General features: G+C 50.5%; 7 protein-coding genes across 7 annotated transcripts; 4 read left to right on the plus strand and 3 right to left on the minus strand.

Moving 5' to 3' along the window:
- Positions 1-886: 886 nt before the first annotated feature.
- Positions 887-3,394, minus strand: ACHE_40746A (uncharacterized protein; the record flags this gene model as incomplete). Its single annotated transcript, XM_043278980.1, has 1 exon — positions 887-3,394. One exon carries the CDS (start codon positions 3,392-3,394, stop codon positions 887-889), a length of 2,508 nt encoding a protein of 835 aa, XP_043136704.1.
- Positions 3,395-3,824: 430 nt separating this feature from the next.
- ACHE_40747S (putative pyrimidine 5'-nucleotidase) lies at positions 3,825-4,889 on the plus strand (the record flags this gene model as incomplete). The annotated part of the gene is made up of 5 exons (XM_043278981.1): positions 3,825-3,995; positions 4,060-4,072; positions 4,135-4,170; positions 4,228-4,653; positions 4,708-4,889. The coding sequence occupies 5 exons, from the start codon at positions 3,825-3,827 to the stop codon at positions 4,887-4,889; spliced, it is 828 nt and encodes a 275-aa protein (XP_043136705.1).
- Positions 4,890-5,398: 509 nt separating this feature from the next.
- ACHE_40748S (putative dynactin) lies at positions 5,399-9,527 on the plus strand (the record flags this gene model as incomplete). The annotated part of the gene is made up of 2 exons (XM_043278982.1): positions 5,399-5,818; positions 5,883-9,527. The coding sequence occupies 2 exons, from the start codon at positions 5,399-5,401 to the stop codon at positions 9,525-9,527; spliced, it is 4,065 nt and encodes a 1,354-aa protein (XP_043136706.1).
- Positions 9,528-9,924: 397 nt separating this feature from the next.
- On the minus strand, positions 9,925-15,666 carry chsE (chitin synthase class Va; the record flags this gene model as incomplete). Its single annotated transcript, XM_043278983.1, has 4 exons — positions 9,925-9,956; positions 10,013-15,249; positions 15,314-15,502; positions 15,566-15,666. 4 exons carry the CDS (start codon positions 15,664-15,666, stop codon positions 9,925-9,927), a joined length of 5,559 nt encoding a protein of 1,852 aa, XP_043136707.1.
- A 2,219-nt stretch (positions 15,667-17,885) lies between these two features.
- Positions 17,886-23,332, plus strand: csmB (putative chitin synthase; the record flags this gene model as incomplete). The annotated part of the gene is made up of 4 exons (XM_043278984.1): positions 17,886-18,163; positions 18,225-21,836; positions 21,888-23,176; positions 23,235-23,332. The coding sequence occupies 4 exons, from the start codon at positions 17,886-17,888 to the stop codon at positions 23,330-23,332; spliced, it is 5,277 nt and encodes a 1,758-aa protein (XP_043136708.1).
- A 290-nt stretch (positions 23,333-23,622) lies between these two features.
- Positions 23,623-24,120, plus strand: ACHE_40751S (uncharacterized protein; the record flags this gene model as incomplete). The annotated part of the gene is made up of 1 exon (XM_043278985.1): positions 23,623-24,120. The coding sequence occupies one exon, from the start codon at positions 23,623-23,625 to the stop codon at positions 24,118-24,120; it is 498 nt and encodes a 165-aa protein (XP_043136709.1).
- A 91-nt stretch (positions 24,121-24,211) lies between these two features.
- ACHE_40752A (ATP-binding mismatch repair protein PMS1) lies at positions 24,212-27,483 on the minus strand (the record flags this gene model as incomplete). The annotated part of the gene is made up of 4 exons (XM_043278986.1): positions 24,212-27,096; positions 27,155-27,241; positions 27,301-27,397; positions 27,451-27,483. The coding sequence occupies 4 exons, from the start codon at positions 27,481-27,483 to the stop codon at positions 24,212-24,214; spliced, it is 3,102 nt and encodes a 1,033-aa protein (XP_043136710.1).
- Positions 27,484-27,501: the final 18 nt, after the last annotated feature.

Here is a 27,501-nt window from a genome sequence, read left to right on the forward strand (position 1 = left end):
TCAAAACCCACGGATCGACTCAACGCACCACTGACCACTAACCACTAACCATTGTCCTGTACATACACAGCCCTGTCCTGCGCTTGCGCTTCCGCTTCCGCTGCATGTATGCGCTGTCCGATTGTGACTTGCCACTGCCCAGCGCCGACAAAAGTACCGATAGGACAAGTGCAGGGCTGATCGAGACCGATCGATGGCTTGTTCCGCCAATCATTTGGGCTATCTTGTTTGTGTCTGTGTTGATAGAGTCAATTTCTGCCGTCTAGCATACAGTAAAGTGCAGTGCCAATGAGAGAAATGCTCTGTACAAAGCGATACATAGAAACCTTCAGTCTACTAAACATATATTCGTAACTAGTCACCAGTCTTACTCAACGGACCGTCCATCGGAATCCATATCCACGAAGCAAACCTCCGCCCTCCCCACCGCCTCCTCCATTACAAATGCAATTGTCCGGTGGAAAAGCCATCAAAATTTGCATCTTCCAACAACTACAAGTACGGGGTCCTGCTCACTGGTCAATGTGCGCCAAAATTGGATCATCACAGACTAGGCGGATATAGTACTCCGTACGAGGACTCGTCACGACCAACCGCAAGTAATTTATCAATGTTTCAGGATACATCTCACCAGACGTGGGACCCCGGTGACCTTGACCTTGCAAAGGATGAAAACCCATTGTGTTTTGGAAATATCCGTGTCAAAACACTGTTCCAATCTTATACGTAGTGGTATTTCTGATGCAAGATGTCTATACCGGAGTAGAATCATTTATATTATTGCGAAGATTGTCAAATGTCAATATAGAACCGCAAATAGAAAAGGAAGCAAATGCAGTTATGTTCATCCCCAATGCTGCGTATGTACAGACCCAAATGCCCCAATTCAATATCGCAGCGGCGCCCGCTGCACCACATTTCTTCCTCCTTCCATCATCACCCGTTCCGGTTCTCCTTCGTAGTATGCCTGGTCTTCCCGCATAGGCGGAGGCCTAGACACATATACAGGTCGTTCAACATACTCCCGCGGTCGCTGCGGGTCTTCATCCATATACACGCTTCCCGGGCGCACACTTGCCACACGGGGAATCACCTCTCGTGGCTCGTCGTATCGCGCCGTTTGAGGTCGAACGCTCGGCATGCGCACCAAACGTTCGCGTGGAAGACCTGGCTCTTCCACGTACGCCGGACGCCGAGCATACTCGCCCACTTGAACGCTGCTACTGCGCGTGAATTGCTCGCCCTCGAGAGGTGTCGCATACGGCCGCCGTTCAACCGGAGCAGGCCGCGCGTAGTCCGTCACCCGCCGATACGTGCTCGGAGGTGGTGGCATCTCTTGCACGTACTTCCGGCCGCCATATGGATCTTCGATGATCGATGCAGCCCGCATACTGGCTTGGCGTACCGGCGCACCGTCGTCGTAGACGTCGCTCCTTGGGACCCGGCCTGCTGAAGGAACATATTGCACGGCAGGTGCTGCTTCGTAGTACTGGTTTCCATGTTCGTCAACCACAATACGTCGCGGTGGCGGCATGAGTCGAACCGGCACTGGCTCCTCCTCATAGTATGCCTCCCGGAATTGTGGGGATGATGGTGATCCCTCAGCTGGGACAAACCGTCTCGAGTACGCCGGCACCGGCTCATCATAGTACCTGGTCGCTCTCTCCGGCGGAGGCCGTTCAACCGCATAAGATGCTGCCCTCACTGCACGGGGACTGGGTTGTTGCTCGACATATTCACGCGCATATTCCGGTTGCCGCGCATTCTGTAAGCTAGCGACCCGTCGTAAATCAGGCTCATCGCGCATGGGCCGGCGGCTGCTAAGCCGAGAGGCCGCTCGTGGCATAGGAGCTTCATGGTACGGATCGGGCTCGTAGACAGGCTCGCGGATCGACGGCTCCCTTCGTTCAATAACCGGAGTATAACGCGGGGATGCAATATCGATGTATACTGGCTGGGCAGATCGGCCTTGGTAAGCTGGTAGCGCGTCTGCGAAAGGCGGCGGTGACACTGGCTCCTCTTTAATATATGGATCAGAAGAATCAACAGCAGCAGGCTTTTTATTGTACGAAACCTGACGGGCTCGACCCTTGTCCTCTTGCAACCTCCTACGCTTCCTCGGCATCGGGTGCTGGGCAGCAGGGACATCGGGACTGCCACGGTCCAGATTCTGTGCAGAGTGAACCTGTTCCGGCCCATATCTTGTACGCATATCCTTAGCCTGAGGGGCGGAGGGAACCTTAGCCACGGCTAGTGGAGACACCCTAGATGGCTGAGGAGCAGCTGGTGAGGTTATATGGTTTCTCACGATTCTCACATCGTCTCTAGGGGACATCGGATTATAATATCCTCCTCGATTCTCTACCCGCCGTCTTGCATCATGAGGAACATACTCCGGTTGATACTCACGAGCGACTGCCCTGTCCATAGGTAGTACACCTGGAGCTGGAGGCGAGTAATCCGGCTCTTCCATCGCATCCTCCGGCTGCTGAACTTCGTGGTATTTGTTGCTTGTCAGGTCTACCGGAGCGCCATAGGGTTGCCTATGACGGTAGGGATCACGCTGGTCTGCCACGGGGTAAGCATCTCGCATTTCCTGATCCGATCCAGTGCGGTTGAGGGCTTCAAGCCGTTGCAACTCATCTGAAAAGTTTTCTACTGGGATCTTGGTAGCAAGGTCTCCGGTGAGAGGTGCTGCTGCTGCTGCTGCTGCCGAAGGCGGCTCGCCTTGCTGCGGAGAGTCAGGGGCTCTACTGGAGTAGAAAGAATTCTCGTCAAACGAGTCACTGGGTGCTCCAGCGACATTGCTTGTAGAGATATCATTTACAGAAGCAGGCTTGACCAGCTCGAGGGCCTGGTTCAGCACATCAGAGACATCAAAGTCGGGCTTTGCGTCCTGCATCGCCGCTTTCTGTCTCGACTCTAATCTCTTCTGCTCCAACTGGTCCCGCAATACTCTTTCCACCCTTTGTCTCTGTAACTGTAATTCTGCCCTGACTAAATCGTCTGATTTGGTCAAAAATATCGGATCAATCTCTGAGGTAGGTTTTGGGACGGTACGGTTCTTCGAAGGGGTTGTCGCGGTTACATCAGATGGACCGTGAACAGAAGCGGTGGTAATAGTCGTAGGAGCTGGTGCTGCTGAAGGAGTAGCCTGGGATGGTCTCTCCGTAGGGGAACCATCTAGTCCACCCGTATTCACTACCTGAGCCTGTGTGGGAGGGTTTCGAGACGTTGTTTTGCGCACAAATTGCTGGGGGACCTTGAGCTTGGGGTGAGTTCCAGAAAATATCTCGTCACTAATTCTCAGAATCTTCTCATATTCCTGCACTTCCTCGCCTATTGGCAAACCAGTAGTACTGGTTGGAAGTGTTGTCACTGCGTGAGCTGCCATAGTGAAGGTTATACTTTTTTTTCTTTCACTAGGGGAAGATTTGGACGAGTGAAGGAATGCTGCCCGTAGGATGTTCACTCCGGGAAGAAACCAGTCTCTTCTGCTACAGCGAGCTAAGAGTCAATTCACTTCCAGTCCACTGATTCCAATCTCTGTATTGACAGAGAAGGAAGGAACAACTGATCGAAAATGGTAGGTGTAAAGAAACGTGAGTGTTGGTGCTGAGTGAATGGGAAGCTCTCCCTCTCCTCACTCTGTCTCCAGGAAATCTCCGGAAGCGACGCTAAACCTGCTGCGGAAAAGAACGTGGGCGCGCCAATCAGACGCGGCGGCGCATACCCGCGGACCAGACAGGCCGGTTCAATGGTTTGGAGATGATGTTGTTATTTTGTATTGCTACTACTAGCAACTGACCCCTATTTCTTTTTGTATGTATCCCGTTTCTCGCCTTCGTCCTGCAGCGCAAGTTTTCTTTGGTTTATGCACCTCTCTCCGCCGCGCTCCATACGTCGGTCTTAATCGGGGGATAATGGCATCGTCAAACTGCCCCGCGGGTGCGGTTGACTCACGACCAGTGTTCTTTTTCGATATCGATAACTGTGTAAGGATTCAGAAAAAGGAATGCTATAGAAGCTAGCTTGTACTAACTTGGGTTCTTGCGACAGCTCTATTCTAAAGGTCCGAGACTGCCACCGAGCAAGACAAGACGACCACTGAGTCACTGACCGAATCGCGCACAGCATGCAACATCCACGAGGAGATGGAGAAACTTATCAGTCAGTATACAAGGTTCTTATATATGGGAGTTATTTTCTAACGGGTCGCCTTTGCAGACAAGTTCTTCGTCAAGCACCTGTCCCTCGAGCCGCAAGATGCCCACATGCTTCACCGGAAATACTATACAGAATACGGTCTCGCCATTGAAGGTCTCACGCGCCATCACAAGATTGATCCCCTCGAGTTCAACCGCGAAGTTGATGATGCCCTGCCGTTAGACGATATTCTTAAACCAGCCCCGCAGCTGCGAAAGATGCTCGAGGATATCGACCGGAGCAAGGTGAGGCTATGGCTTCTCACAAACGCATACGTCAATCATGCCAAACGGGTTGTCAAATTGCTGCAGGTGGATGATCTTTTCGAGGGAGTGACATACTGTGATTACAGCAAAATGCCATTGGTTTGCAAGCCAAGCCAGGAGATGTACGAGAAGGCAGAGATCGAAGCGGGCGTTCCGAGCTCGGCGCAGTGTTACTTTGTCGGTACGTTCTTTTCAATATTCTCTTTCTATATAGACCAGGACTGACATGCGATAGATGACTCCCACTTGAACTGCAAACATGCTGAGGCTCGCGGTTGGAATACCGTCCATTTAGTTGAGCCCGGCCTGCCGATACCACGGATTCCGGCATGCAAATATATAGTGCATAATCTTGACGATCTGCGAGTTCATTTCCCTCATCTATTCAAGCAAACTAATGGCACCCAGACCGGGTAGTCTGCTTATGGGATGCACATTATCTATAGTGTTTGTCAAATAGAAGATACGATACGACTGACTGCATGAACGTTACTTGTCACTTTTTTTTTTTTTTCAATATTACACCGTTTGCTGTCCATTTTGCTATCTTTTTTCCTGTTGGTTATAGAGGAAGAGGTTCAATATTTTGTCACTTGTTTGCTGCATCTACAAGGCTCAAGTAGCATGGAAGATGCACAACAGCGCCTGGCGTTTAGAAAACATATGAAATAGAAACACATAAAGCAAATAAATCCCTGAATTACCGGGTTTGGGTATAATACTGCAAGCATTGCAGCCCTGCACGGCATTTCTGGGGTAAACTGTTACGCCCCAGGCACCCAAGGCACCAACAACGTACCGCGTCCTTAGTGGAAACTCATCTCCGGATCAACAACATACCATCAACCGCTCTTTCGTCACCTCAACCGCCGCAATTAAGGCTTTCTATCTGCCCAGAAAGACAGATTCTTTCTGGATGCTTCATCATGGGTGACCTATCTCCCGGCTGCGTGGTCCTACTGCCAGACGGCAAGAGGGCTACCGTTCGGTATGTTGGTAACACCAGATTCGCCGCAGGGGACTGGATAGGACTCGAACTGGAAGAACCGGCGGGGAAGAACGATGGATCGGTCAGGGGAGAGCGGTATTTCGACTGCGAACAAGACTACGGAGTGTTCGTCCGTTCTTCTGTTGCTTTGACGCTCGTTGAGCGTCCAGCCAAGCCCGCTCCTAAGGGGAACACTGGTAATGCACCACCGACGAGCAGGGCAAGAGCGCAAACTGGGGTGGGAATCAAGAAGCCTGGCGTAAGTGCTTTGCCCTCTGCAAATGCGAAGAGACACAGCGTTAGCACGGCCAATCCCTCATCTGCTGCGAAAGCTGCTCCCCAGCGGCCAGGCTTGAGGGTACGTTCGACTGTTTAAACAACATATTGCATTTCCAACCGCTGACGGATTACCTTGTGCGCAGTCTCCGATAAAATCGCCTACGAAGCAACTGTCCTCCCGTAACCTGTCAATCGACGAGACCTCACGCCCACCGACGACTAGATCCCGCCCATCAAGTACTACCAAGGCCTCCATGGGTCCTCCGCCTGCTCCCTCCGCTACCTCACGCACACCGCGACCATCGATATCGGGTCCAACAAGCAGGGCGAGCAGACAAAGTTTGAGTTCGTCGGGTGCGGCATTGTCCAAGCGCCCCTCCCTGCGCCAGATTGCCTCTAAGGATTCTTCAGCTGCGGAAACGGAAAGTGGACAATCGGATGCCGTGACAGACTCTGCTGGAGTTGAGGGAGATGATACGGAAGATGGAAGTGCCGCACTAAGAGCGCCCCTGGGCTCGTCGCGGCCGTCAATTGCTACCACTCGACCACGGTTATCACAATCATCGACACAGAAGCCGCCGCAAAGTAGTGCTGTTACGAGGGAATTGGATGAATTGAGAACAAAATTGAAAGTAATGGAAAAGAAGCGAGGCGACGATCGAGAGAAGCTCAAGATGCTCGAACAATTACAATCGGAGCGCGACAAGTTCGAAGGAATCATCCAGAAATTGCAGGCCAAATACCAACCGCAACAAGTTGAGCTGGGTGAACTGCGAAAGCAACTGAAAGAGTCGCAAGCGAGACTGGAAGAGATTGAATCGATTCAGGCAGAGCATGACTCCGTCATTGAAATGGCCACTCTAGACCGCGAAATGGCGGAAGAAACGGCTGATGCGTACAAGCATGAATGCGAGGTGCTAAGGGGCAAACTCGAAGAGCTCCAATTGGAGGTTGATGTCTTACGCGACGAAAACGAAGAATTCGACCAAGGCATGAGCCCCGAGGAAAAGTCTAGTCAAGGCTGGCTGCAAATGGTGAAGACCAATGAACGACTCCGTGAAGCTTTGATACGCCTGCGTGATGTGACCCAGCAACAAGAGTTGGATCTCAAAGACCACATCAAAGAAATGGAGGAGGATTTGGAAGACTACGCCGCCATCAAGTCTCAATATGAGACCACAAAGGAGAAGCTGTTGGCTTCTGAGAACAATTTTGAAGACCTCAAACAGCAACTGGAGACTGCTCTCGGTGCTGAAGAGATGATCGAAGAGCTTGCGGACAAGAACATGCGCTACCAGGAGGAAATCAATGAACTGCACGCGGCTATCGAAGATCTCGAAGCTTTGAAGGAAATCAACGATGAGCTCGAGTACAACCATGTTGAAACGGAAAAGCAACTTCAGGAAGAGATCGACTTCAAGGATGGATTGTTCAACGAACAATACCGCAAAATTTCACAGCAGGATGAAGTTATCGAGGACCTGGAGTATACGCTGGTCAGATTCCGGGAGCTGGTTTCGACGCTACAAGGAGACCTCGAAGATATGCGAGCCTCTCAGCAGATCTCGGAGGCTGAAGCCACCGACCTTACATCTCGGTCTCGCGCCATGATTGATCTCAACATGAAGCTCCAAGCGTCAGCATCTAAGGCCCAGACGAAAACGATTGACGTCGAAACTGGTCGAATGGAAGCAGAAGAAGCTGCCCTGCACCTCTCTATTGTGAAGTTATATCTTCCAGAATACTACGACGGAGAACGGAATTCCGTCATGGCGCTTTTACGCTTCAAGCGTGTTAGCTTCAAGGCATCGTTGGTAAGCAGCACCATTCGCGAAAGGAATGCCGACCAGTCGTCGACATCTCCGTTCCACGAAGACTTCTTCACGGCGCACGATGTGCTAGAAAAGCTTCTCTGGATATCTTCCCTCTGTGACCGCTTCACGAGCTACATCGAGAGCTCCTCTGCTGAAAGCTTCGGTGCTATCAAGGGAGCGTTGTTTGAGATGGAGCCAGTGGAACGTACCTTGAACTTCTGGCTCGAGAGCCTGAAGAAGAACGAGATCAACATGAGCAAATGCGCGGTGGAACTGCAAAGATCCATTGCTCTTTTGGCGCATCTCGCAGAAACCATGCTCCCGACCTCGCTGGAAGCTTCTGCTGGTGAACTGTCCATGCGTGCCCTTTTGACTCAGTCATACCTTGACCACTCCGCGTCATGTCTATCGCGACTTCGATCTGTGCTGCAGTCTAAGGTTTCCGTTCCGGAGGGAGGCAATGAGGAGATCCCTCTGCTTTTCAATAAGTTGGATGGACTTGCATCTCAGGCCCGTGGATCCAAGGTAGCCATGGGGAAGATCTACCGTGCGGTCTCTGACTTGCAAGCAAGATCGCTTGCTCTTCCCAGTGATGCATCCGAACCTTTTAAGAAGGTCGAGGATTCTGGCAAAGGCCTCTCGTCGCTATCCCGACAACTGGGAGAGAACATCCTGGCTCTTATCAATGATGAAGCGCGCACGGAGCCGCTCAGCCTGACAGAAACCCTGGACAACCTGTCTCAAACATTGTTATCCTTCGACCAAGGCTCAGAACCGAAGAGCGAGAACAACGATGCCATGTCCTTGATTGGCACCAAGCTGCGCGACATCACCGAATCCCTTGATGAGCTCGACTCAATCTCATCCAACCTATCCCTCACAACCGAGTTCGAAAAGCGTCCCGCACCATGGATCGCAAGATCCGAAGAACTCAAGTCCAACAAAACCATCTCCCCGGACGCAGACGAGAAGATCCGCCAACTCAAGAGCGAAATCCAAGAAGCCTCGACAGCCCTAGGCGTCAAAGACAAAACCATCGAAGAACAAGCCATAAAGGTCGAACTTGTCGAGGCCCGAATGCGCGAAGCAAGCAAAAAAGCCTCAATGGTCAAAGAGCTCGAAGCCAAGATCGACCAACTCCAAGCCCAACACACAGACCTCACCGACACAGTCGAAAAACAGCGCAAAGACCTCGAAACCACAGAAGCAGAGCGCGACGAGCTTAAATCCCGCCTTGATAGAGTCAAACGCGCCTCCGGAACAACAGGCGTCGCAACAACCGCCGACGGCGTCGTCGTCGACGGCAGCGGCGCCTCCCTGGCCACAATACAGGAGAACGAAGCGCTCCGCGCCGAAGTCAAAAGCCTGCAAGCAGCAGTCCGCTTCCTGCGCGAGGAAAACCGTCGCGCAAACATGCTCGATCCTTTCTCCATCCAGCGCGCCGCAGACATGCACTCCTGGCTAGACGTGCCCCTTAACCAATTCGCAAACAACAACACCAGCGTCCAGCGCGAAAAGGTCCACCAAACCGCCGCGGAAAGCAGAGATGCCTTCGCGCACCTCCTCAAACTCGCCAAGGACTCGCACGTCAGCGACCTCAGATCCTCCATGTCTCATCACGCTGAAGGCGAGAGCCGTACAGCATGGCGCCCCTCCAAGACAAAACTTCGCTACCAAGTCCTGCAACAGCGCGAAAACTACGAGCGCTGGGCCGAATGGCGCGACGACATTGTCTCCCATGAAAAAGAACAGGACCGTCTCGTTCTCGCGAAAAAAGAGCGTTTGCTCCGCGAACAGGCTAAGAAGCACCATATGTCGAGAAAGGATTCAATGGCTGCTGGTGAGTTTGGGATGATGGGGCAGGCGTGGAGGATACTGGGGATGCAGCATCAGCATCAGCAGCAGAAGCAGGGGGATGAGAGGAAGTCGCCGATCAGTCGGTTGGTTGAGCCGGCGATTGCGCCGTTTTCTTAGTTTTTTTGTTGTCATAGAAGTCAAGCTGTGAGTGAAGCGTGTACATACTGTGGCTATTTGGGCAGATGTGCTGGTCTGGACTGTTTATATTTCGTATCTTATACCCTCATTTGTTTTCAAAATGATTGCAATTTCGATGCCCAGGTTCCTTCGGCTTGTATAAAATAATCATAGTTAAATACTAGTGTGTTCTAGGACGATATGTACTGTTTAAACTTCAGTAATTCAAATCCAACATCAATCACCATGATCATAGAAAACATGCTATGCTGTAAACACATTATAATGTACAACTGCAGGCTTGTAGCGACAACAAAACACCCTGAACGAAAGAAGTCTTAAGGATTATTAAACAGATGGGGAATGCGATATCATATGAAATATTGACAGATGATCATCAAAGGGCACCAGACAGAATGGCTTCGGTAGCTGAAAACCAAGTTAGCAACGTACCCCAGGACAATGCAGAAAAGGACAGAACTTACCAGAATTGATATAGGACCTCTTGCTGTCCAAATTAACCCCGAACCGCCTCTCAAGCTCCAGCTTAACACTCTTCTTCGTAACAGACATCAAATCCGCGGTTCTCAGAATCTCGCGAATCTCCGCAAGCAGTGCATCGTCACTTGGCAGATTCGACAAATCCTCCAACTCCATGTTCATATGCCGACTGAGCATCTCCGATGGCGGACGCGAGATACTCCGAGCGCCATACTGGTGCGACAGGTCAACTTGCGACATAGGCCTCGAGCCGGAGAACCCTCCGAATCCGTATTCTGACTGTGTCGGGTGGTACGATTTGGTGCCGTACGAGATGCCAGAGACTTCGGAGCGGTCATCGCGGGAGGTTTGTGCTTCCCAGAGTTCGGCTTGGTATTCTTCCCATTTCTTCTTGGGTATGGAGTCAGGGTCGAATTTGCCTTCGTCGGAGATGACGACTTGCCGGCCGCTTTCTCCTGTGATGACGCGGGTGTTACCCCAGGAGAAATCGTCCATGTGCCAGAAGGAGTATAGGGGGAGGGCGAGGGAGAAGACGGGGATGGCGATGATGTAGATGATCATCCAACCGATCATTTCCCATTTGCGGCGGAAGATGAAGATCAGGGCTTGAAGACCGTAGATGGCTCCGAGGAGGATGAACGATGTGTATGGGATGACGGAGGTGTCTCTCACGAGCCAGACGATGAGGTAGATGATGTAGGCGACTGTCACTGGTTGGATGATGGTACTGAGAAGGTCGACAAAGACAATGAATCTCATACTAAAGCAGCAGAAACCACACAGCTGTTGCAGCGGAATCAGTTCGATCAGGTTGTGCACCGTGGAGTTGATCCATCGTCGACGCTGGGATAAGAAGACTGCAAAGCTCTCTGGCGCAATGGTCCAAGCCTTGGCGGCGAAGAGGAACTTGGTCTTGTACTTGGGATGTTCCTTCAGGAGCAGGGTCGTCAGATAACGGTCTTCACCCAAGTGCAGAAGATTTTTCATGTGCAGTGTATCAACGCGAATCTGCGAATAAGCGTCCACAACTTCTTTGCTCACAAAAAGTGGCTTGCCAGATTCCGCAGACCGAATACGGAACATACTGAAACATCCCGGTAAGCAGGTTACTGAGCCGAAAAGACTTTCGAAGGCTTTGATCATATTATGGGAGATGAAATATTCGTAGACCTGGATCATGGTCACCGCTGATGTCTTTGCATTCGTCAAACCCGTCTCTCCACAAACAGCAAGCAGGCGAGTGTCCGACAAGAAAGAAGCAACCATTCGTGTTCCGGCATCCTGGGCAACCACTGTATCTGCATCAACTTGTAAGATGTACTCGTAGAACGTAGGGTTGACACCGATGATGTTGCGTATTTGGTGATACATTTCAAGTTCCATAGGGCTCATGGGGAGGTTGTAGTGGATACGGTTCAAAAACCGCATGAGAACCATCTGGGAATCACGTTTGCCTCTGTTACCGGGTCTCGAAACCTCCGACGGCTTTCCAACCTTGACCACGACCAGGAAAGGAACGATATGACCCTGCACCTCATATAGACCGGAATAGATCTTGCCCATGTTATGCTGCTTCATGCCTTCTCCCAGACTGTCAAAGCTGAGAGGCTCCGGATCGACGGTCTCTGGAACACCCAAGATGTCCAAAGCAATCCGAGGCGTGGGGCGGTCGTTTCCCTGTCCGATAATCATACCATCACAAATGACCAGCAGGAGCTTGCGCTTGTCATCATACCGCATGCGTGCCATGGAGTCAATAGCACGGCGAAGGGACTCCTCGTCTTCTGTATAGACCGGGACCTGACAGATGATAAACTTGTCGATATTCTCGGGAACATTCTTTTTTCCAAATTGCAACGCGGCCACAAACTTGAACACGAGAATTGCACAGATGATGATCGAGATAGAGAGAATGAAGTAACGGGCAAACTGGCAGCGAGGAGAGTTTCGAGTATCGACATGGCCGACGAAAAACAGATTGTCAAGGCACAATTGCATACGATCACGCATTCCCTGATCAATGGCTAGGTTCTGCCAGTATTTCGTGATGTCTTGACCAGACTTTTGCCGGAAAAGGTCCACCACCAGGGAGTCCATGAAATCGGTATCGACATTCTGCGGAACCTCCTTTCCTTCTGGAGCTTGCGTTCTTCGGCCTCCAGCAAGGTAGGTGGTCATGTCATAGACCTTCCCGTCGATGCTCGCAATTGATTGTGATTTGTCTGCCAGTTTTGTCAAATACTCTGGTGTGTAACCGATGAAGCCTTTCTTGTAATTCGCCCGGAGCATGATCATTTGTTCGGTGAACCAGTCAGGGCGGTAGTCGTTGGTGTAATAGCGGAAATCGTGATATTTGGAGTTGGGGTCCGTATCACTAGTTGCCGTCGCGGTTCCAGAAACATTTGTTGATTTATAGTCCAAGAGCACCGTGGGATCAACATGGCCATCTTTGCCTTGACAGAGAGCCGAGACTTGAATGGGGAAGAGATTGGTGGCGTCCACGCCGGCATACTTCTTCAAAGAAGACTGAGGCACGATGTCAGGGTAATGGGATGGCATAAACTCACCCAAGTCAAAAACAACACCCCGGATGGACATGAAAGAGTTGTGGCCATCCTTACCATTATGCGTACTCAGCTCTCCCGCAGAGTAGACATGCTGCGTGGGACAGACCAACCCGGGAAAAGCAACAATGAAGAAGATGGCAACCCCACAACTAAACCAAATAATCAAGTTGATTGCGAACTTCTCTCGCCAAGCTAGTCGAATATCCTTGCGCTTCATCCGCCCAAACCATTTGATAGCAATATCGGGAATGTAGAAAGTCAGCAGATAGACCAAGGCCATCCAGCGTTTGCGGCTGCTGGAAACAGGAATATCGTCCACTTCTTCCATTTTCTTTTCGTTGCCCTTCTCCAGCATCTGCTCTCTCGTCTCGAGATTGCGGAACATATCACCGGAGTTGAAGGCAGAGCCCCCGGCATCAGAGCGTCCATCGACGTCACGGGCGCCAAAGTATCCTTGCTTGTTGTCATCGCCATAGGGAGACCGATCGGGCGAATCAAGGAGCCGGACCTTGGAATCCATATACGCCGCAGTTCGCGGGTGCAGAAAACCCTCGCCGACGTCCTCAGAGCCCCTGCCATGATAGACAGGCACCACACGCTCGCCTACTTTTGCGAGGTCGGCCCAGCATCGTTCACTCAAAAAGACACCAGTGCTACCGACTCTTGCTTCATTGCCTGGCCACCGCTTCTCGTCCAATACAATTTCACACTTTTCCCTATCACTCCCAACGACGACATTGCCAATCTCCGCCAACCCAAGGAACTCGGCAAAGGGAAGGAACACGCTGAAATCCGCATTGCGAAGGCGTTGGCTGATCTCTGCAATGCCAAAGGTCTGGACCTGTGCTCGGACACATTTACTATCAAACTGGTTCGCAATGCGTCGGTCGTTGGGTTTCAAACAAAACACAAAATAGGGGTTGAGATTGGATGTGCTCAAGCTCTTCCTAACGATCTCAAGCGAAGACAAAAATTGTCCGGCTGCGCCCTGTGGGCTGTTTGTCATCAGACCAGTCTTCCGTCTCCCAGGAGTGTTTCCAGTTGAGCTGCCATCAGGGCTCTCATGATCAGTTGCATCATTCGCATCGAATGGGTGCGCAACAGACGGGCCAGCCTTTCGTCTTGCAACACTGGGCATTCGTAAAGGCTTCGCGCTGACCTGTGCCTGCATAATGGCCGTTTTCTCTCTCGGATGAGTGACCGTTTGCAGGGTTTCCTGTCCAAAAAGATCCCGCACGAAATCACTCCTTGTGGATTTCACGAGATTCATCAAATCACCAGAAATGGCTTCGCCATTTTCCTCGACCAGGCCCTTCACGGAGTAATCGATTTCACCAGCGAAATGTCGCACTGTGAATGCTGAACGCGCCTCCGGCGAGACATGACGAGTACCGGGTCCGGTTCCTGCTGTTCCGACCATGATGGCAGGGTTCTTGTTTTCAAACCGTTTCTTCAAACTCTCGGCAAGCTGTGCGTCGGATCGGCCGCGCTTGGTCTGGTCATCAAGGATGCTCAGCAGGCCGTTACCATGCTTCAACAATCCGCGCACCGCATCAGTGTTGTCAAAATAGCTGATGGCTGGCACCGAGACTTCTTCACGTTCCAGCATATCGGCCTTTCTATCGAAGAAGGATTGAAGGCAGAAATTGTAAAGCGATTCCGTCGCTGCATTGTTCAGGAGCTGGTCTAAGGTGGATCCAGTTGCAGAGGCCTGGGAGAAACCTGGAAAATCGACGATAGACACGGTGTTGGCAACGCTGTCATCGGCCGCGCAGATTCTCTGGTTAACGGTCTCAATCACGTAAGTCACTAAAAGAGTGTAAATCGTTCGAGCAAGCTCGTCTGCGTTCCGTCGCGCTCCTCTGGGATCCAGCATCACAGTCACCCTCTCACGACTGATGGTCTTTGTTCGGTATCCAAGACTGGCTTCAAGGTCATCAACGCCCAGACCAAGGAAAGCAGCGACAATGGAAAGGACATCCTTATTCTTGACGGAAGTAACGGTCTCACCACCTTCGAGAGCATATCCTCCGCTTTCTTCAGCAGATGTAGCAGTAGATTGGCCGCTAACAAACTCTAGCTGTCCGATATGTAGCACAGTCGCGAGGATTTGGCAAATTTCAGCAATCTCGCTTCGAGGGAATTCCAATTTCCGAAGTGCTGTTTTGAAATGGTAGAACGCATCAGCGTCATTGATGCCGACCTTTAGCTGTGTAGGATGACCCAGATATCTCCACCGTTTGTGGCTCACTGTGCTCGAACCGAGCATTCCACCGTTGGTAGAGACATGGATAGGATTATCGAAGCCCAAGTGAGCTTTTTCCTGGGCACTTGTTCCAGCCAGAAGGTAGTAGAGAGAATGGAAGCTTCGCTCTCCGGTCGGTACGGAGGCAATCCGATTGCGTTCCAATCTGTGGTCGATTATCTTGCCGCCAATCAACGTCGGATTTACCGATGAAGAGCCATCATACTGCAGTTCCAAAAATAGTCCCGCTTTCGATGCTGTCTGAGTGGTCAAGGATTTCGTTGTCGTCAAGGCGTCAAAAATGAAGGTAGCATAGGAGAGCTTCGACGAGAGGGGTGTGGAGGAGTAGGAAAGAAACGATGACAGAATATGCGAGCGAATGGTCGTTTTTCCAGATCCATTCTCTCCACTACAAGGAGACCACACATTTAGATGTTGTTTGGCAATGCGACAATTCATCAGTTAGCACTTACAGAAACACAATGGCCTGGTTTTCACCGCGGGTAGCCAATCGAGTGAATGCACGTTTGGCCAGGTCCTCGGCCTCTGCCATTGAGCTGCCCTCTTTGCCGCCATCTGGACCTTTGGTCGGGGTTGTGTATGTATTGAGACATATTAAAGCCTGCGAAGAGAGACGAGCCGTTGGTAAACCGACATGAAATCTGTAGACAAGTTTGGTCGTTAGTGCATGATTGTCGTGCAAATGTTAGAGATAGTTGTCATACCGGCTTGCGAGATGCGCAGTCAAATGCGTATCTGATTGTAGATGGGCTGGTAATGATGGCAGCGACGACTGGGCATGGGATGGGATATTTCCTGAAGCCATATTGTCCGGTGTCAACTTTTGACAACCTTTCTCCCCTAGGTATGTAAGATTGTCACTGATAACCAGATGGCCGGTGGATTCGTATCAAGCGCTGGCCCTATCTGAGCAATGCGGCGGATACTCCGAGAATTAGGAATGTTGAGTTGAAATGGTCAACATCAGCATAGGAAAAGCCACATTTTTTGCTCTTGAGATAAGTCGAAAAAAAGCGACGGTAACGACGGACGATGCGCTGTAGCAATTGCAGGCGATAATTCTGGTGTGACAGGTCAAGTGTGAATGAAAACCGGGGTGTTTTAGAGCTGAAGCGATAGCCACGGTGTATCCGTCTGGGAATGAAACGAAGCGAGATTGGACAACGATAGACTAGAGTCAGGGGAAAAGAGAATGAAATGAAAGAAGAGATGAAGAGCCAGAGATAGAGAAACAGAGGAGAGTCAGGTATTATCGCTAGTACTGAAATTCTACAAATACCACAATCGGCGTTAAGTGTCCGGGGTCAGTCTCACCGCCCGCCGATGATACATTTTGATACGATAATCGTTACCAGGAAATACACCTGATAGGCTGTGACAGCTGGTCTGTTTACCACTAAGCTTGATTAGGGTTGAGCCGGTGGAGATGGAAGATTCTCGGCCGGTCATACAGGTATCACACTAGTAACCTAGTGTTTTTCGTAGAATTTTTCTACATCAAACATCAATAGAGGAATGATAGTTATTATGTAGAGCACATAGTATGGGCAGACCGCATTCCGGGAAGCTGTATAGAGTTCAATCGAAGAGACAATCCTTCAGCTTTGTGCAGGTGACTCGTAGGGCATCCCTGAAAAGAACTGATACTGTACTGGTGGAGATACACGACGGACCCTGAAACTTGCAGTGAGTGGATCATCCGATCTGCCGGACAAGACCCCGAGGGCAACGCTGTTCGGTTCGGGGTTGGATAAATATATTATCTATGGCATGATTATGCAATATACGAGATAAAGTAGATATCTACTGGAAGCACCCAGAACAAGGATAAAAATAACAAAGACAGCAGCATCTGAAACCACAGTCTACTCTGCATGACTCTGCAGGTCATCGAATAAGGATTCTATATTTATAGATTTGGATACGGAGGATGTACGAGCAGAGTCAGTTCTCACACATTTCTTGTAAAAGTTTGCGCGCTCTTGATAACCAAAAAATGGCAAATGGAAATGGGTTATGGTGAGACAAAGTAAGACAATGTGCCAAATATAGGGTCTCCAGCCCGGCGGAACTGACCGTTAGTTGTGCTCTGATTGGCCAGTCGGTGCGTTTGATCCTCGGTTCAAAGTCAATCCGCACTATTTCCCTTTTTGGGAAGGCATATCAAATTGATCTCCGTACGGAGTACAATACTGTCATCAAAATACAAATACTTCTGCCACCACAACACAATAAGTGGATAAGTAGGTGCCCAATGCTGACTATATGGAATAGCCCTACACGAGCACACATATACCACGCACAAATAGGAAAGAGAAGAAAAGGACCGGTCAAACAAGAGGATGCAATGAAGCTGTCTGGATGGACTAGCGTATTGCTAGTGTATCAGCCCATTCTCTAGTGACGGCCATCATTGGCATATGACAGCGCACTAATCCTATCTAAGGGTGTGTTTTGTAATACGGTACATTACTAGCTGTATTATTCGGTCTTTTTCTGCGCTGTTCCACTGGCCAATCAACGTTGCGCATTCACTGACCCCAGACAGGTCCATTACAACCATCCGCTGCTCTGCATCACGGCCAGCTCCAGATCTCTGCTTCTTTTCTTTCTTTTCTCTTCTCATTCTTCTTCCCTTCTCTCGCATATTGATCTTTCCTCAGACTCCTCGAGGTCATCTGTGGTTGTATCATCTAACTGCAACGGTTGTTGTATGTATACTCGTATCGTACCCTCTTATCTCTAGCTGTCCCCTGCTAATTTGCTCTTCAGGGTACACAACGATACACTCGTTATCCAGAGTTCTCGTTTTGAGTCATTCGCTTCATCCAGTTCATTTTGATCATACTCTGTTTCATCTATTATCTCGAATTCATCGATTGCATCGCAAATATCGTCTTCAGAATCACTCCGCTGTGATCGCACCCTCATGCTCCGACATATTTGAAACGACGCAATCTGTGCTCTGCGTGGTGGCTCGGGAGAGCTGCTGAGTTTTCAGTGTAACTTCCCCTTGACTACACCATGTCTAATCGATTCTCCGTCTATTCCAGCGCCTCTGCTGGTTTCCCTACTGGTTCTCCACGTCCACAACAAAACATGCAAGTCTCAACGACGACTTTGCTTAATGCTCTACACTCGTCCTATAACACCAGTCAGCCATACCAGCTGGACGCAGGGGCTAGCGTGGTCGTGAATACATGGCTCAATGCCAACCAAGCCGCAACAGTTGATCAGGAACTCGCATTGAGGGCTTGGGAACATGCAAGAAGGAGAGCCGAGGATGGTTGTATTGTTCTATGGTTAGATCATACCTTACTTCGGATGAAAATACCTGCCTTTGCTGACTTTTACATGATCCAGCTCGATCCATCAGTCGACGCCATCCGTGTTAGAACCTTTCCTGTCAACGCTGCCGGTTGCTACCCCTGGGACTGCCTTCACAACATTGGCAGCTCTTCGCCCGTTCCTATCTGCAGTAACTTCCTTTAATCCTTCATACTCCCTTTATCCGGCTCTCGCTGCCTGCTATACACTGAGTTTGCGAGGGGACGTGGTTGGTTTCTCCTGGGCACTATCCACTTCCGGCATCAACATCCGTAAAGGTCTACTGGACATCCCAGCAGAGGCTGGCTACCGTGCATTCGATGTATTCTACTACCTCTTGACCTCAGCCTCGACGCCAGCCGAACGGGAATTTTTGGGTCTCAAAGAGTCCTCTGCCTACGCATTGCTTAACAAATCCGGGACCTATACCCCACCCTCGTACCTCCCGACTGCCGACGATGGTGCCGCTGCAGAGGATTTCAGAGCTGCGCTCAAAGCCATTGGTATCAAAGGTGCTTCTCAGCGAAGCCTTCTATCCGCTCTCGCAGGCCTACTGAAATTGGGTAACGCCACTGGGTTTCTGGTCGACCAGGAGGATCTCGAAGAAACCTGTGAAGATGTTGGTGACCTATTGGGCCTGAACCCAGAAGCCCTCCTCCACAAATGTGCCACCGATGATCGAGAGGTCCTGATTGCAGGTATCTACGAGTCGTTGGTTGATTGGGTGCTTCGCAAAGCAAATGAGACCATTGCGGATGAAGTCCAAAAAACCTTGGAGGGACATTCGAACTATAGTGGTCAATGGTCCGAAGAGGATACGGTGAGTATCACCATTGTGGACATGCCCAGACCGGCTTTGGGAAAGGCTGTGGCAATGAGGGGGGTCTTTGATGATACTCTGGGTATCAACGCTGAGATGAAAGAAGACGGAGTCCCAATTCCCCCTGTCGGACACGCTGTGGCCAACGATATGAACAATGCAGTCGCACAAGTCGAAGCTGATCTTGGAATAACCACCGGTGCCGCTTGGAGTGAACGGGAACATGAGCTCGACAGAAAGCAAACCGTTCTTGAGAAGGTAATCGATGACTTTGAACCGGACGCTTTTCTTCGACAAGTCCTTCTTCCGGTCGAAAGTGAGGGTATCTCGGTTGGCAAAAGGGGCCGATTCGATCTTCCTACCACCTTAGGTAGCAGTCGGGTTTGGTACCATATATCTATTCACCCCACTGATGACTCTCCTGGTGTACTGAATCCGTTGATGCCGGCGGCGGTTTGGTCTGCGAGCGCTGTTTCCCGTCAGCTGCGCGACTGGAAGCTTTCAGAGTGGGCTAACCGCCGCCTTAAGGAGCACGACTTCACGGCTGACTTCGATATGGAGGAGTTTGTTAGCAGATATGCCCGACTGGGATGTCTGGATGGCCGAGACGGCATTGAAAACTGGATTCTAGAACGGGGCTGGAGTAATGGCGATGCCTTCGTTGGATACCAGCGAATTTGGATGAGAGAAGGCGCCTGGTGGGAAGCTGAAACGATGCTTGACCTTAAGCCGGATGAATCGCCTGCATCTGATCCTTTCGCTTACGGGACTGGCATGTTTGACAATCCGTTCGCTTCCAACTTGAACGTGGCAAACCCCATCGCAGAATCCACGAGCCTTTTGGGTAGCCGCGACGATCTTTCGCACCAAAAGCGACACAGTACTCTGGCTCCTCCCAGTATCATGGGAGGTGCGAAATCAATCGCCCCGAGTCTGCCGCATACGATGAATACGGGTGGTGATTATGGTTTGGGCACAAAGGGTGACGACCGGAAGTGGGAGCCATACGACGCAGACTATGGTCAATACACCGGCGAGCTCGACCCCGAATATGGCGATCCTAAGCACATCGAAAAGAAGGAAATCCCAGTTACACGACGTATGTGGACAGCCTTCGTCTGGGCATTGACTTTCTGGATCCCATCCTTCGCGCTACGATACCTGGGTCGCATGAAGCGCCCCGACGTACGGATGGCCTGGCGAGAAAAGGTTGTTCTCGTGTTTCTCATCCTTTTCTTCAATGCGCTTGTCTGTTTCTATATTATTGCTTTCGGAGACCTGCTTTGCCCCAACAAAGATAAAGTGTGGAATGAGAAGCAGGTCGGTTGGCACGAAGGTGATGACGACTTCTTCGTCAGTATTCACGGCAAGGTCTACGACATCAGCAACTTTTGGCAGATCCAACACAGCGACACGGCAACCGAAACGACTTCCTCCAATATGAAGCCGTTCGCAGGGCAGGGCTTGGATGCATACTTCCCCCCTCCTCTCACCCAGGTCTGCTCGGACTTTGTCGACGATGAGTCAATCACGCTCCAAAACAACGACACGAGTGCTGTGCTGTATCCCCAGGCGAAGCACGATTGCGGTCCCCGAAGCCAAAGCGACACGAGCACCAAGCGAAACAAAATCACATGGTACCAGGATGTTTTCTTGCCAAAGATCAAAGAATATTATAAGGGCGACCTGGTTTGGAAACGATCCGAGGTGAAAAAGCAAGCCAAGACAAGCTCACGGTACTGGGTTATTGTGAACAAAAATATCTACGATCTAACGGATTACTTTTATACGCTGAAGATGATGAACAATATCGACACGTACGATTTCTTGCCCACCACTGTGACGGACCTTTTCAAGAACTATCCGGGCACCGATGTCACGGATAAATGGCAGGATACAGATCAGTTCCAGAAAGCACAATCGTGTCTCGACAGTGTGTTTTACAAAGGAAAGGTAGATTTCCGAGATTCTCCCCGGTGTACCGTCAACAACTGGATTCTCTTGTCATTCACCGTTCTCATTTGTGCAGTTGTCTTGGTCAAGTTCCTTGCTGCTCTTCAATTCGGCTCTAAGCGTCGGCCTGCGCCACAGGACAAATTCGTCATTTGCCTTGTCCCAGCGTATACTGAAGGCGAAGATTCGCTGCGCCAAGGTCTTGATTCATTGACTGCTCTGGAGTACGACAACAAGAGGAAGCTCATTTTTGTCATCTGTGATGGTATGATCGTCGGTGGGGGTAATGACCGGCCAACACCCAAAATCGTCCTTGATGTTCTAGGGGTAGACCCCAAGATTGATCCTCCTGCGTTGCCAATGAAGTCTATTGGCCAGGGGAGTGAGCAGCTCAACTACGGCAAGGTGTACTCTGGTCTTTACGAATATGAAGGCAACGTGGTGCCCTACGTCGTTGTCGTGAAGGTCGGCAAAGAATCAGAGCAGAACAAATCAAAGCCCGGAAACCGGGGTAAGCGAGACACGCAAATTCTTCTCCTCAACTTCCTCAACCGCGTACATTATCGTGCACCGATGTCGCCGCTGGAGCTGGAGATATTCCACCAGATCAACAATATCATCGGTGTTGACCCTGAGCTGTACGAATACTGTCTGATGGTCGATGCGGATACCAGTGTCAAGGAGGACGCTCTCAATCGTCTAGTTGCCGCGTGTGCCAATGATGCCAGGATTGCTGGTATATGTGGTGAAACCAGTCTTCAAAACCAAGAACAAAGTTGGTGGACGATGATTCAGGTTTATGAGTACTATATCTCGCATCATTTGGCCAAGGCTTTTGAGTCACTTTTCGGGAGTATCACTTGTCTTCCTGGGTGGTAAGTTTTGGTGCATCCATAGCTCGCTTGATCCCTTGCTAACTTATATAGCTTCTGCATGTATCGTCTGCGGACTGCTGACAAAGGCCGTCCTCTTATTATATCCGATCAGTTGATTCGAGAATATGCGGATAACGACATCGATACGCTTCACAAGAAGAACCTGCTCTCCCTTGGTGAGGATCGGTATCTGACCACGCTGATGACGAAACACTTCCCAGCCATGTCCTACAAGTTTGTCCCTGATGCCTATGCAAGCACAGCTGCTCCGGAAACATGGAGTGTGCTTCTGTCGCAGAGACGTCGTTGGATCAATTCCACTGTTCACAACCTCGTGGAATTGGTATACTTGAAAGATCTATGTGGCTTCTGCTGCTTTAGCATGCGATTTGTCGTCATGGTGGATCTGCTTGGAACCATCATTCTTCCTGCGACCTGTGTCTATCTGGGATATCTGATTTACCGGGTTGCCAGTCACACCGGACCGTTCCCGCTTATTTCCATCATCATCTTGGCAGGTGTCTATGGTCTTCAGGCTATTATCTTTATCCTCAAGCGCCAGTGGCAACACGTGGGATGGATGTTTATTTACATCCTCGCATACCCTATCTACAGTTTCATCCTGCCTTTGTATTCGTTCTGGTTCCAGGATGATTTCACCTGGGGTAACACACGTGTTGTCATTGGAGAGAAGGGCGACAAGCGTGTTGTTGCTGTTGAAGATGAAGGCTTCGATCCTCGAAGTATCCCACTCCAACGCTGGGACGACTACGCCCTGGCTAACAGCCTTCCCGGCCGTCGCGGAGACTACGGTGTTACCCAGGAGAAGTTCTACCCAGGCATGTATCCGGACGATAACGCAATGGAGATGGACGACATGCACTCCAATTATTCCTCGGTGAAGCCAGCATCCACGATCCTCACCGGGTTCCCGGGTCAAAACCGCAACGTCAACCCATACATGCCACCGCAATCACCGGCGCCATTTGGCGGAAACATGCCTGGCAATCGCAACTCCCATATGTCGAACTTCTCCAGATACACCGACCAGCCGCATCTGGGAGGTATTCCGTCACGGCCCATGTCGATGAGCAACCTCAGCCATTACCAGGATAATCCCATGCGTATGAGCCGACAGAGCATGGGCATGGCTCCAAGCACGGAGAATCTGTTGAATTCTCGGCCAGCTACCCAGAGTCCATTGGCGGCGGGCTATCACTCGAGGTCTACAAGTGCTTTTGATCTCCACGGTGGCACTGGACCGGATGAGGCTTCCATCACTGAGGCTATTCGTAGCTGTTTGATGGAGGCTGATTTGGATACCGTTACGAAGAAGCAGAGTAAGTTGCAATAATAATCTATATTTAAATGAACGCTGTTGCTAACGGTCATTTCTAGTCCGCGCTCTTGTCGAGACTCGACTCCAGACAACGTTGACCGGCAACAAGAGAGCCTTCCTTGACCAACAGATTGATCAAGAATTGGCTAATATGTAGTCCGGCCGCAAACTAGTACTGTAGATATCATTTAGATGTATTGTCTTGTTTCTTTCCCCGTTTTTTTATGGCACGGCGTTCGGATATTGGAGCATCTAGCGAGGGTATTTTGTTGATACGAACATTTCATATGTAACTAGAGCTGTAACTAATCTGAGTGATCTAAGTGGGGGTGACACTTCATATTTAGCCTGTTTCCGTGTAGCATACTCGATATTTAACCATACCATCTTCATCAACATCCACACCAAACCTACCACAGATATATATATTTCAAAAGACATACAACCATGTCCACCCAACCCCAACCCCACCCAGACTCAACCCCAGACCCAGACCACGACAAACGCACCGCCGAAGCCAAAACCGCCTTCACCGCATCCCTCTCCTCCATCGGCACAAACCACGACGCCCCCCTCCGCGCCCGCGCCTCCCTCCTCCACGCCAACGCCTCCGCGCTTATGAAACAAGAAAACAACGTTGTGCAGGCGACGGAGGATCTGGGGCGGTCGAATGGGGAGTTGGAGAGGGTGGCGGATAAGGCGCGGGAGGGGTTGAAGGAGATTGGGGATGTGCAGAATTGGGCGGAGGTTATTGAACGGGAGTTGTTGGTTTTGGAGGAGGTTGTTAGGAATGTTGAGGAGAGTGTTGAAGAGCAGGAAGGTGGAGTTGGTGGGCATGGGGATAGGGATAGGGATGGGGGTGGTGGTAGTAGTGGTGAGCAGAGGAGTGGTGATGCTGTTGGTAGGGGGAATGGGGAGAGTAATGGGTGGTTGAGGTGGTGGTAGTGTATTTGATTGGATTCGTGCATATACCGGGTATAGCTTCAACTTCCAAAATTCAAGTATCAACTATCAACGTTCTCAAAAAGGAAATGATCTATTCGACATCCTCTTCTTCATCGTCACCCGCCATCTCGAAATAACTCCTCCAGAGATCCATCTCATCTATCCCAGTCTCTCCATCGCCACCCTCGTCTCCAGCGTCTTTCCACTCACTCCATTCATCCCAATCTCCCAAACTCATCAGATGCCTCATTGTCGGCCGCCCATGCGGACAGTTCCACGGTTTATCGATAGTCCCCATGTTCCTCACCACCTTCTCCATCTGCCGCGAAGTCAAGTTCTTTCCGATCATGATGCTAGATCGACATGCACGCATGGCAAACATTTTGCGTACTTTAGTAGGTCGGGGAATGTAGGTATTCGATTGGGTCGCCGTCGAGGGTGTTTCGGATAATAAGATGATGAGTTCCTCGAGATCACGAACGCCGAAGACAACTTCCTTGCTCAGCGGTAGAGAGACGAGTTTACATCGTCGTCCGATAGGCTCATTTCCGCTATCATCGATGTCCACTATGAACCCGTTCTTCTCAAGTGCAGCGCGATTCTCCAGCACGATTTCCTCTTCGACCGCAGTTAGGTCGAGGGTCTTTGGTTGGACGAGACGCTGGTTCTGGACGACGGTTTCAGTTTGGAGACGCTCGAAGTTAAACTTTTCGTCTGAGGCGTGTTGGTCGATGATGAAGAGTTCGTCTTTGTTACCGGAGTCCGAGTCATTCTTTGGAGACGACCGCATGGCTATGATGAAACCGAGGTTGAACTGGCCGATGATTCGCATTCTGGCGAAGTCGTCTTTAGTCACTGTCAGCGAGAGGCGGTCTTCGGCGGTTTGTTCGGAGGTTACGGTTTCGTCTGCGCCCTGGGCTGCGGATGTATCAGGGTAGTGCGATCGAAGACTTTTCTGCAGCTGCTCCATTTGGTATTGGATTTTGCAGAGGGAGCCGTTGATAGACCCGATCAAGTGGACGGTGGAATCCTTGTGAGCAGCACCCTTGTTCATCTTGTTGACTCGATTGGCAGTGTTCTCATTGGGTAATGCGGCCTTCTCCTCGGCTTCGTGGATAAGGCGCTGTACCTCTGCGTCTTCATGGACTTTCTTTTCTTCTTCAGTCATGTTATCTGGTGCAGAGACTTGCGTGTTAGGCTCAATGTAGTCACCAGCATCGTGCTCGGGTGACTCTTGTTCTTCCATGTCATCGGCTGCGTGATCGCTTTTATTATCAGGAACGAATAACTGAGAGCCATCTTCCGACTGTTCATGTCGGATGTCCTCAGCATCCTCAGCATCCTCCTCGACCTCCTCTTTCTCATCCGCATCCTCAGAAGCCTCCGTCGACTGGGTTCCCGGAGCAGAAAATCGACCAAATATGCCTGGACGAGACGGTGTATGTATCCGTCTCTTCCTCCACATAAAGCCGCTAGAGCCGCCATCCGCAGCCCTCTTCTTAGGGATCCCGCTTCCTACCATTGAGGTAACTGTTCTATCCCCTATAGTAATGGTAGCAACCTCAGCCGGCATTCTCCTTGGACGCATGCGATCAAACGCATTCTGTACGGTATTCGGTGTTTCCACTGGCTGATCCACCTGTGATGATGTAGGCTCATCAGAATTAGCGGTATATTGCGAAGGTTCCGGCTCTGTCTCTTCCTGGGTAGGGGGCTGGTCTTGTGTTTCATCAGGTAATTCGCTTGGTGATTGCTCGCCATCATCATGGTCTGTGTTGTGGACCTTGCTGCTCAATACAGGAACAGACCTTGTAGGGGTCACCATTGGGGATGACTCAGGTGGTCGATCTGGTATACTGGAACGAGCTGGTGACGAAGTATCCACTCGACTGCTACTCTCCAGGCTGCCTAGGAAGCTTCTCATTCTGTCCTGTGCATTACGTGGGGATTCGGCCCCTTCATTTGCATCTGAGACCCCATTCTGTACTTCTTCCTTGTCTTTTGTATCACCTGCTGGAGATGGAGCGCGAGTCGGCGGCTTCCTAGATGTCACAGAGGCCTGTGAGCTCCCCAGAAGGTGTTGTTTGAGGTTCAGCTGCGATTGAGGAACCGTCTGATCCGCAGATTCAAACAACTCCGTAAGAGACGTTTTCAAAGACTCAATCATCGCACCGGCATCATGCAGAAGAATCGTTCGCTTGTCAGGCGACACGTTGACATCGTAGGCATTCGTATCCATGTGAAAATCCGCAAATATAAATGGCGACTGAGAAACGTTAAACGATTTATAGACCTCATTGAACGCCTTGGCAATTTGCGGTAGACCACAGGGTCGTGCATTCACAAAGAACATTTGCCGATCAGGCGTCTGCCTCCCCTCTCCAAATACTGGCCGAGATATATGGCCATAAACCTGGAGCTTGTTGACCTCCCCATCCTGACTACCTCCCACCAAACGCCTCCCAGATGTGGAAGGCTCAAACTCTAGAGCCAAATCGAGAGGTATCAGGGCCGATAAAGTCTTTGCACCGTATACATTCGCAATGTTCTGCTTCGTAGTCGGATTTCCACTCGTTGCAAAAACCACCACATTCTTCGTCTTGCCCACAGTATTCTTCACACTGAAGCGCACGCCCGTTCCAATACATGCATATGCATGTAAAAGATTCAAGACCTTCCCATACTCGCGCTTAATGTTCTTCTCGAGATCACGTCGTCGAACAGGCAACCTCTTGAACAGACCCTCCACTGAAACCGTTGTACCTCGTTGTCCTGCCACAACTTGTGTTTTCTTGAGTTTTCCCGATGGCTCAAAATCTAGTCGGCTCGCTCGAGGGGCTTGGTGGGCTTGTGCTGTGACAACGTGGAAGTCGGAGAGGGCGCATAGTGAGGATAACGCTTCTCCGCGGAAACCGAAGGTTCGCAGGCTTGTGAGGTCTTCATAGGTCGACAGTTTGGAGGTGTAGTGCTTGAGTGCTGTTCTTGATTAGTACTGACCCAGAGAAACAGAGAACCCGACGACATAGAAACGCACCTAGGCCTTCATAGTTTTCTGGTGCTATCCCACCCCCATTGTCCTGCACTTCGATCAAATCCAGTCCATTGCTTTTAAAGCGGACCTCTGCAAAGATTTTAAGTCAATTTTAAAGTCACGATCACAAGTAACAATTAGAAAAATACCTATTGATGTAGCACCGGCATCGAGGCTGTTCTCGACGAGCTCCTTCGCAACGGAGCACAGGTCGACAATGACCTGACCGGATTGGATTTGGTGGACCTAGCAATCAAATCAGTGAATAGCCTCAGGGCATATAAGACAATTAGACGCACCGAGCGGGCCTCGATGGCCTTGATGGTAGCCATGTTTCATCCCATGGTGAG

Source organism: Aspergillus chevalieri, chromosome 4 (assembly GCF_016861735.1).
Source record: "Aspergillus chevalieri M1 DNA, chromosome 4, nearly complete sequence".
NCBI classification, from domain to species: Eukaryota; Fungi; Ascomycota; class Eurotiomycetes; order Eurotiales; family Aspergillaceae; genus Aspergillus; species Aspergillus chevalieri.